The sequence below is a fragment of the Sander lucioperca genome, chromosome 22, assembly GCF_008315115.2.
Source record: "Sander lucioperca isolate FBNREF2018 chromosome 22, SLUC_FBN_1.2, whole genome shotgun sequence".
Lineage (NCBI taxonomy): Eukaryota > Metazoa > Chordata > Actinopteri > Perciformes > Percidae > Sander > Sander lucioperca.
Window position 1 is genome coordinate 10,927,392 of NC_050194.1, and position 10,896 is coordinate 10,938,287.

Genomic DNA, 10,896 nt, shown 5'->3' on the forward strand with positions numbered 1-10,896 from the left:
ACGCAAATCATCAGCACCAGTAGATGATGAAGAAAAAACACTTCCTCTGCTCCAACTATAGATTCTACCTCTTCACAGATCTCTGAATGCTGCTAACACAGCAATGAATTAGAAATATTAAATTATAATACAATATTATTGTAAATAATAAAACACTTGGACAGTACATTGCTTTTGATACCGTGTGTATATTCTGCTGCTAATGGGATTGTACTTTTACTTGGGTAAATTGTAAATACAGGGTTTTTACTTGCAGTGGAGTATGAAAAATCTCAATAAGTCCTCCACCATATGGACGGTGTGCTGTTCGTCCACTATGACTATAACTACTGGTTCCCATCTTTGTTTTGCCTTGCGAGCCTATACAATTGAAGCAGTGTTTACTTGTGACACCTAATCACATGGACATGTCCTGAGTATGGACATGATTGGTAAGCAGTTTAACCAAAGATATGTTTCCTAGACTGTTATTTGAATGTTTCTATGGGCCCCAGAAAGTTTGAAAGTATTTCACAAGAGCGCAAAAATGACAGAGATACATGTCTTTCTTTCTTATCCCCCTTTGATCATAGTGATGCCTCACATTTAAGATGGGGGCACTGTTGGTAACAACTGGTCTAAGGAGTATGTTTGTATGTGGACGTTAAGCTTCTGGTTATGTTGTTTCTTTGCAGTCAAAGGGAACAAGCTTTTAAAAATTCTTGTGTTTAAAGTCTTGTGTACTATTGACGTCTATGGTGCTTACACACCTGTAGTTTGGTTAATTTGGTCAGGGCCAAGGTTACATTTTTTTATACATTGTTGTCTTTTATCTAGTCCAGTTCATGTTCACACTGGCTTTTTACAAACGAGGAAAACAAGTACCGACTAACTCGCTGTCGGTCAGTGGAATTTGATTTCCCCATGTGGGTCCATGTAGCGATGATGATGCAGAATGACAATCACCAAAACTATAAATGATTCAGACCAAATAAGTTTGGCTTTGATTCCTATTCTCCTGGTAGAAATGTGAGAGTACTAAAACAAAACATAACCAGTCATACAGGTGTATTTTCTTTATCTTTATGTTCATAACAGAAAGAAGAAATGTAGATAAACAAAACAGGGATAAATGCAAAATCCACCCTCTTCCAGTTGCAGGTTGGAAGGACCCTATTAGTACTGCTATAGTCTCGCATTGCCAGACCTTCCTCAACAGGGCTGTGGAGGAAGGTCGTCTTGGGCGGTGCTAAGCGCCAGACGGAGCAACGGCACCTCTGCAAAAAAGCCTCAGGAGGGAACTTGTTTTGGTGGAACATGTACGTTCAAAGGTTGTTTTAGTCGTGCAACAGAAAACTCAGATAGTAGAACGTTGTGTATATAGACTAGTACTGCTACCATGTATATGTAGCCAACATGAGTCTAAGTTACAGTCTTCTACTGTTCCTACAGATAATAAACTAATAAACATCCTCAGACAGCAATACCATGCTAAAGACCGCTAAAAGGTGACCTCACTGGTAATGGGGACTACGTCTGTCTCAAATGCCACCCTGATTTATTGTCCTTTAAACTGGATGAGTGTCATTACACTCCTGTGTTACCATTTGTTGTATTGCTGTCAAAAGTAGGGATAGAAAGGTTTGGAAGATAAACACAAGGAGAAAGAGGATGCAATGAAAAGATAGAGCTGTACAGTATGTCACGGTGATGCTTAGCTTTACATCTGCAGGGGTTCATGACATTGAGAAATCTACATGTATTTATCCAAAGGAGGATTTTTAGCTTCAGAAGATAGCCTAATTAGGTCTGACAACGGATGCTCATTGAAAAAAAATCTAAAAGGAACAACACAAAAACTCTAATGTTCATTCACACTACTTTTTGCTGTTTTGAGATTAGGGATTAAATCAAAACACAATTTGTCTTGGCTGCAGTTCTTCTTGCACTTTTGCATGCCGTTTGGTTCAGTTATCTCTGTGAGTTCTCTGTTGCGACCTCTTTTTAACAAAAAGGAGAAAAATAAGTGGGATTAAAATCAGTACAGGCAGTAACTCCTCACTAATGAGTAACTGCCTTCCCCCTCAAAGTGCCACAGAGTTTAACTTTAGTTAAAGCATTGATGTTGGCTCTTGATTGGTGAATAGCAGCCGATCAACTCAGCGATGAGTTAGGACTAATATTGGAATGTATCAATACTCCCACAGGGCTGAGCTGCTCAGGCTGAGTCCGTCTCCCTTCAGCGTGCCTCCCTGGTCTCCGCGCAAGTATTTGCCGTTCTTGCCACGGATGGCGAGGCGACGGTGCTCTACGAGCTCCAGAGCAAAATCCTCAGGGGCCTCACCGTCTGAGCACACCAGCCCAGCACTGTTCACGTACCAGAACCGGCCATCCACGCCTGCGAGTTTGAACACACACAGAGTAGAGCAGAGCAGTAGTAGTGCATCAGTGATTCAGAGTGGACTAACAGGAGTGTGATCAAGTAATGTGATAACACTTTTTTCATCACTGAAACACAGATTTGTTTGAGAGACGGGAGCAAAAAAGAAGAAGCATGTATTTAATCCATCGTGTTCGAGTGGGCACATTCTGACCTTTAATGTGGTACGCCCCATTACTGAATTGCAGGGTGAAAATGTCGTAGACCGATCTGCTGCCATCCAGTGTGTTGGAGTTCTTGTGATGGCAGATGAATCCGTTCTCTCCTCTCAGGATCAGCATGGGTCGGTTGATCAGTTTCAAAGTAAGCTGTTCGTCCTCGCCTGACAAAAAGGTGACGGGAAAATCATGAACGCACTTATAAGAGAACACGAGAGAAGCCAGAGGGAGGAGAGACATTAGTGAAGATAAAGAGATGGGGAAAGGAGAAGAAACCCTGAAATTATCTCTTACCTATGGAATCACTGACAGCCAGTAGCTGGCCATTTTTCTTGGTGCAGATGTATTTTCCATTGTTAGCCTTTAATGCCACCTTGTGGCCAAGCCACTCCACTGAAAACATGGTGTTTGCTGACCTACAATTGGGGATCACAGGAGAGAAGATGAGACTTTCATATAAATTATTAAAGTACAACCTTTCCCTCTGAAATGTAGTGTATAAACATCTAAACATGTAGTGTATAAATGTATAAAGTAGCATACAAATTGAAATAAAATAAAAGCACCTAATATTTTGTGCTTTACACCACTGTGATTACATGTTGGGTGCACATGCGAGGCTAAAAAAAAAAAAGGTACAGCAGGTCAACTAAGAGAGACTGCGAAGTTTCTACAAAATCATATTTGTCAAGATACATTCAGGGGTTGAGATCACATACTCAAACCAGTGATTTATCACTATATGTTAGTATCTGTCATTTAATGCATGCAATCAACTATCCCTATTGTCATTCTTTCAGTGTTAATCGTCAATCACTTCTATTTTCAATGGACTAATATATAATTTCCATGTCTAACTGACACTTTTTCTTCTGTCCTGTGACAATGTGGCATTATTTCTTAAATACAGATTTGCCATTGTGTCACGAAATTCACTTTATTTCTTATAAAGCATTTATATCTTGTGAACTCAGAGGTCAAAGTTTATGTGGCGCAGTGAAAGGCTGCTTAAAGTGGGACATTTCTGTTTAGATAGTGAGGTAACCATGCATATACTGTAATGGTACAGTACAGTTTCTATGTAAACCCATATACATATGTAAAATGAAGAACTGACACTTTCACTCTGCACAAGTGATATGAGAGCATTCACTCACACTTCAGTGGCAGAACTCTGGATGCCTCCGTGGGCCACCAAGTCCCAGTAGTTCCCTTGGCTGGTGCGGAACGTACACTTCTTGGTTTCCTTGTCGATCTCCATCTGAAACGTCTCCATGTCTGTCTCATCTTCCTGATTGGCTGCAAGACTTACTCCTGGGAGGGGCATAGCAAACATTTTCAGCATGAAAACTTGAGGATGATTTAATATCTGGAGAAATCCATTCATTCTCTGCAGCTCACATTTTTTATTAAAGGAACACGCACACTTATTGGGACTTCAGCTTATTCACCGTAACCCCTAGAGTTAGATAAGTCCATACATACCCTTCTCATCTCCGTGCGTGTTGTAACTCTGTCTGACGCACCCACCGCTAGCCTCGCTTAGCACAGATCCTGGAGGTACCCGGCTCCATCTAGCCTACTGCTCCCAATAAGTGACAAAATAACACCAACATTTTCCATTTTCGCCTTTCTGAGAATAATAGTTCCCAGCATGTATACGGTTAGAAGAGGGCTGTGTCTCATGTGATGTTGTTATTTGTACACGCTGTGACTATACAAATCACAACATATAAGTATGAAAATGTTGGTGTTATTTTGTCACTCATTGGGAGCAGTAGGCTAGATGGAGCCAGTCACCTCCAGGATCTGTGCTAAGCTAGGCTAGCGGTGGGTGCGTCAGACAGAGTTACAACACGCACAGAGATGAGAAGGGTATGTATGGACTTATCTAATTCTGAGGGATACGGTGAATAAGCTGAAGTCCCAATAAGTCGGCGTGTTCCTTTAAAGGTCCCATATTGCAAGAAGTGAAATTCCCATGTCTTTATTTATTATAAAGCAGGTCGAGGTGCTATATAAATACGGTGGAATTATTAAAAAGCTCAATCCACGGAAAAATGCACACAGACTGCATTCTAAAACTATGCCTTTAAATGAGCCGTCAGGACTTCAGTACCGGTGTGATGTCACAACTATATTATATATATATATATATATATATATATATATATATATATATATATATATATATATATAGGTAGAAAGTACCATTATAGTGCTGTTACATTAATTCCCTGGAATTACTGCTGCTAAGTGCAGAGAGCTCAGAAGCAGAAGAAATGTCCAATCAGAGCAGACTGGGCTTTTTCAGGAGGGGGACTTGAAGAAAATAATGTGTTTTTTGAACATTAAAGCATCTAAACATGTTCTAGTAAAAAGTATGAACCTCAAAATTTGCATAGTATAGGTCCTTTAATGGTCACTTTCAATTTTAGCCATGTCTCAATTGTATTTCAGTGTTGTAAATTGCATATGTGTAATTACTGCATCAATATGTGTCTTCACAAAAATACATCTGATTGTAGTGAATAGGTGTAATTTGTGCATGAAATAAACAAATTCCTCTACAGACCTCTTTTTTTCCTATCTGGATTCTCAAGTTGAAAACCAACAAAGCAAAACAGCGACATAGCAGCTTGCTAATCAGTTTGTATTGTTATGTTTAACTTGGTCCATCATGAAGGAGTTGGTAATCACATTTGATCCTGGGATGTTAGGTTGTTTTAAACAGCACCCTTAATCTGCCAAGCACATACCTTCCTGAGGCTAAATCTGTTTTCACTGATTGTGGTTTTGGATACCTTTTTGGACAGAATATTTATCTTAAAAAATAAAGAAATAAATGCACTAAATGTGCCCAGAACATCTTCCAGAGACAAGCTATCACACACTATATGTGTAGAATGCATGCTTCTAACAATAATATGTACTAAACAGAGATAACACTGCATCAATTACATTGAGACATCCAAACAGAAACCACACCTCTGATTACCAAACACTTTATAGAAACCACTCAGAAACCAATTATTTTAGCATTTTCATTGCTAACACATCAAACAGAATTGGTGTCAAACACGCGAAAAACACAACACAGTGACATTCTTCCCTTTCTGCCTGGCTGCATGCGTTTAGCTTCCAGGTTCCAGATGGCAGCTTTACTATTAACCTCTTCTCTATTTCAGAAGTCCTTTGTGACATTAAAACAGCCCACAATAATATTTTCGACCATCAGCATTATCATAAATGTTGGCAGAAATGAAAACAATTGTTTGTTACCACCAAGAGACAGATTGCAGAGAGCTAAATCCCAAATTAGATTATCTCTCCCTACTTCCTTCTCTGGTCCCCCTTCTCTACCTTCCTCCCTTCCCCCATCTCTCCCTCCTTACCCCTGACCCCCTCTACCCCCACCTCCCACCATCACCCCACCTCCGGCCCTGCCTATCTGCCCTCTTCACAGCGGGGCTCTGATATAATCAGCTTCCAAGTGCTACCCGTCCAATCCCTCAATCCCCTCAATAAAAGAATAAAGGAAAAACAGGAAAAGACCGGAGGATTTTATGGTCCACACTTAGCGGGATGTAAAGATAATTACCAACCCCTCTCAACCCTCGAGCTAACGGAGCTATGAATGATCAAACATATGGAAAACATGCTAAAAAATGTCACTGCATTAACTGGCTATGTTGTTTTTTACATCTTAAAGGATCCAACGTATACTCATGTGGGGACTTTTATTTAACCAATAAGAACCGAACACTATTTGACAACAGTGACTTAAAAATAAATGATAACTTAAAGCTTTAGTGTGTAACTTTTTTAATAATAATGACTGCCTGTTACATTCAAGCCATTGCCAAAAGAGTTGATACAAAGCTAATTAAACCAGCTCCACAAAACTCTCTCTGTATTTCTCAGTATGGCTATGTTTACTAAATGATGTAGTACAGCGACTTTCGCGCGCAGAAGCTTGAGTGAAGATAATCACCTCTTGTGAAGAGTCCGTCATGTTTTTTTTTAATCCTCTTTGGCTACAAGCAACGGCGTGGAGGAGGGGTGGGGGGGGGGGGGGGGGGGGGGGGCGTAATCAAGGAAGGCATGTGTCATGTGGATGCAACAACAGCGTTGTTATCATTACTTAGAATTCCTCATGGGGGTGACAGAAACTACACACTATAGCTTTAAAGACTGAAACCTCAAAAATGATCAGTTAAGGGTAACCTGCAGGTGCGAAAAAATACAATTTTGTCTTCCAAAACGATCATACAAGGGTTACAAAGAACAATACAGCAATGCTAAACGAGAGTGAACATAAGTCTAACAGAGATGAGACAAATGCTAGTGGTTCAGTAAGGCTGTATTTAGGTACAGCAGCAGCTTTGATCTAATGCTAACGTAAGCATGCTAACATGCTCGTTACAGGTGTCCAGTGCATGTACGAACCAATCTTTAACACAATTTTCTAACTAAACTGACTATACTGAATCAACATTGTCACTGAACGAGAGTTCCTCAGCTGAAGCTGTTCTATTTCTGGAAAAACTAAGACTTTTAGGGCATCCATTAGTGTTTGGAAGTCATGGCGCCTCCTTCCTTTTCCATGGTCACAACAGCTGAAGACCAAGCTTATTCAAGGAAAGTGCATCGCTAGTGAGATCTTCTGGCTTCCCAAGTTGGAAATGTGGCCTGGGAATACTATTTGGTGTTTATAGCAGCAAGCTTGAGGCAGTTGAGGTAACTATATATGGTTCCCTCATCAGTCCTAACTTCTCTTGAGGCCACTACTTGGACAGTAGGCCTATTGTGACCATTGTCCCATTTAGAGCACATGTTGTCTGAGCTAATCTCGTCAATCTCAGGCTCCAGTTCTGCTTTTGAATGATCTGATTCATAAAAGGCACAAAAAAGTATTCCTTATCATCAGTAGAAAATAGATCTTCATCTCCAGATCTAAGGCCATCAAAACCCTCCAATATCAAATAAACTGCTGCTCTGCACTATACCTGGCTGACGGTAATGTCATTAGATTTGCAGATATTTCACCATTAACCAAAGTATTAGACAAATTAAACATATCATAAGTAGATGGCGCTATTTATTATATATATATATATATATATATATATATATATATATATATATATATATATATATTTAAGTCTGGACCAAAGTGGAGGACTAACCAATGATTGACCAACAATGCCATCCCTAGAGCGATGCCGCCAACATGGAAACTAAAGACAAAGATATTGTCTGGATGTCCTAAGTGAGGTCAACTCAGATTTCTTCTACGGTGATGTGTTCTTATGGCATTACAAGTAATAAACCTAAGCTATGCAGCAAGTGATTTAAGGCTACTGAGGAATGTGTGCATATTAATGACATCTGCATAATCCAACATAGATGCATGTACACGTACCAGTTTGAAGGGCCTGGTTACATTTGTATACCAGTTGTTCAGACTAAGCTCGTGGTTCATGGCCGTGTGAATCCCATCTGTTTTTTAGATTCTTTTGGGGCACTTTACTTTAATTTGATATCTGACCGTAGATACAGACTGGAGGCGAGAGAAAGGGGATGACATGCGACAAAGATGTCATGGTTACTAAGCTACCGGGACACTTTAATCACATCTTATTCACACCCGATAAACTAGGTATCATGAGGTCTTACAACTGGTAAAATTATCATTGATCTTAAGTGCATTTGAAGCATAAATTTCTGCCCCTCTAGTCTGCACCTATGCCTGGGGGCCCATCACTCTTATTCTCTCTCATCCCGACTCAATGTCATGCTTTGTCTACCTATTCCATGTGTCCATTTCACACTAATTCAACCCAGAAATGATCCCCCGACAGGGCTCAGCTGGGACCTCGCAGCCGCTGTCTGATAGATGAGAGGAGAGGGGACAGAGGAAGGAGAGGAGGATGGAGGAAGAGAAAGAAACAGAGAATAGGGGAGAAAGAGATTAGATACGCTGAAATCCAAGCCAGCAATCTGAGGATATCAATAGCTGTGTTGATGACTATCTTTGACACAGCAGTTGGTCAAGCATACGGAATAAGGTGTTGTCATCATCCTGATCAGTACACTCCCTGGTGTATCTACAAACACACTCACAAAAAAACACATTTTGGATCAGACCCCATCCAGCTCCACTTTCTGGCGTTGTCCTACCTGCAGGCTGCAAGTGGAGCAGGCCTAACTAATCCATCAGCGATAGCTGGCTCTGACATCTATTATTAATGGTAAGATGATGCCACAATCCCCCTGTCCCTTATTTTCCTCTTTCTCCCAAACCTTCATCCTCCACAACTGCATTTTCTATTGTTTTTTATTTCAGTCCATTCATTATTTTCACTTTATCCATTTGTACGTATGTATTTGTGTGCATGTCTTCACGTATGTTAATGGTAGGTTTGGACTATATATATTTTTCACTTTCAGGGCAGAGTGGACCACAGGGAGGTGATGACACACATGATGACAGATCATCTACATAGCATGCTCACACACACACACACACACACACACACACACACACGCACACGCACACGCACACGCACACACACACACACACACACACACACACACACACACACACACACACACACACACACACTAGGGCTACACAATATATCCTTCTTTTTTTTTTTTTTAACTTAACCGTTAGCACTTTTACAAATACATTCATGCTACTTCCTTCACAGTGACCCTATTTTATTACTAACCCATTCACTGCATTCCTACTCACTTTAAAATAGATAGCCAATGTGACTCCTCTGCGCTAAATGGAGCAGGAACAAAGGGGCTAATATACTGTATGTGTAAAGACACAGGTGACATTAGGGAGGATGAAGAGCCCACCTGTCTCCACACATACTCCCATTGTCCTCAAGTCCTTTGAGAGTTGGATCCTCCCTTCTCTGCTTTCCATTTAACTCTTCATCTCCTTTAGTCATCATGTCGAACGCAGATGTAGAGGGTAACAGGGTATATTTACCCAAGTACTGAAGAATTCTGGGGTACTACTGTAGCATTTTCCATTTTTTACTATCCTCTCACTTTCAGTCCAACTCAACAATTTAACCTTTCCCCTAATATAGATTCTTGCCTTTAACAGTTTGTTTGCTTGCTGACTGATGTGCTTGGGGGTAACTGGGTTGGATTAGCGGGTTAGAGTGGGACCCAGAGGGGCAGAAGGTTTGGCCCCAGGTGAGAGGCAGCTTGGGTTTCTGAAAGCAGACTCTCCCTTTGCCTTCCAGGAACAGGGGCCAACTTCATCAATAATTCAACATACCTCAACTCACCACTCGCTGCAGCAGGATGGTATGGTTATGTGTGGGCGAGTGTGTCGGCGAAAGATAAAGCTTTTGTTTGTGCAGAACAAGTGTAGGAAGAGAGAGGGAGAAAGAAAGAAAGAGACAGACAGTAACAGAAAAATGTGAGCATGCTGCAAGTATTTCTGTCTGTGCATACATTGATACATGAAGCTGCTCTATATGCATGTGTTTTACTGCACCACATCTTTCCTTTCCCCAGTTTAGAGTGCTCCCTGTCGGGTCTCTGTCTGAAGCTCCCACTGCTACCCAGGAACAATGAGCAGGGAGAGATTCAGTTACAGCCCCCGAGGCTGAAGTAACTCAACCCTGCAGACAAGAATCTGCAGCCTGCGGATGGGTGTCATGGCCAAGTATGCTGACAAGCATTGTATGTGTATGCTAATCCACCCCAAATCCAGTTTCAAATCAAACCAGCAAACCTTTCACCATCAGCAACTGAACACTTGCCCAAGTCCGTCTAGTGCACTTCTGGTTACATGAAACGTGATCTTCACAATTACAATTTTTCTAGCTTTTACACTGATCAAGAAATTCAACCTAGTTTTTGAGTAAACAACAACTTTGAAGCCAATGTGTAGCAGAGGTAATCCATCAGTATAGTAGTGCGGTGTCGTGCCTGCATGCTTATCAAATAACACACTCCAACTGCCCTGTCACAAGACCGAAGAGTAAATACATAATACAGTATCAACAGAGAATTACTGCACAGCCTATAGGTTACAAGCAGCTGTTTCAGTAAGCCCAAGGGGCAAAAGCGTAGTGTTAACACAATTACCTAACAAAGCCAGGAGGAACATTTGAGAGGGAATGAAAGGGGATTTTCGAAAAGACCATTTATGATAAATTATTTGGCCAAACTTTCTATTATTGAATGTGCTGCATTTTATAACAGAGTATCCACCATTCCAGTAATACAACACTGTCTCTGACAACAACAACTCATTCATGAAAACTCATTGCAAATTGGTGG

At 40.8% G+C, this 10,896-nt stretch overlaps 1 protein-coding gene across 1 annotated transcript in view; it reads right to left on the reverse strand.

The window, feature by feature from the left end:
* Positions 1-1,280: 1,280 nt before the first annotated feature.
* Positions 1,281-10,896, reverse strand: part of fscn2b (fascin actin-bundling protein 2b, retinal) — a 12,454-nt gene continuing 2,838 nt past the window's right edge. The window contains exons 4-7 of the mRNA XM_031291490.2: positions 3,735-3,891; positions 2,872-2,993; positions 2,574-2,741; positions 1,281-2,377 (exon numbers count right to left, since the gene is read on the reverse strand). Of these exons, the coding sequence (XP_031147350.1) occupies positions 2,172-2,377; positions 2,574-2,741; positions 2,872-2,993; positions 3,735-3,891 (653 nt within the window). The 3' untranslated portion in view covers positions 1,281-2,171. The remainder of the gene's footprint in view (positions 2,378-2,573; positions 2,742-2,871; positions 2,994-3,734; positions 3,892-10,896) is intronic.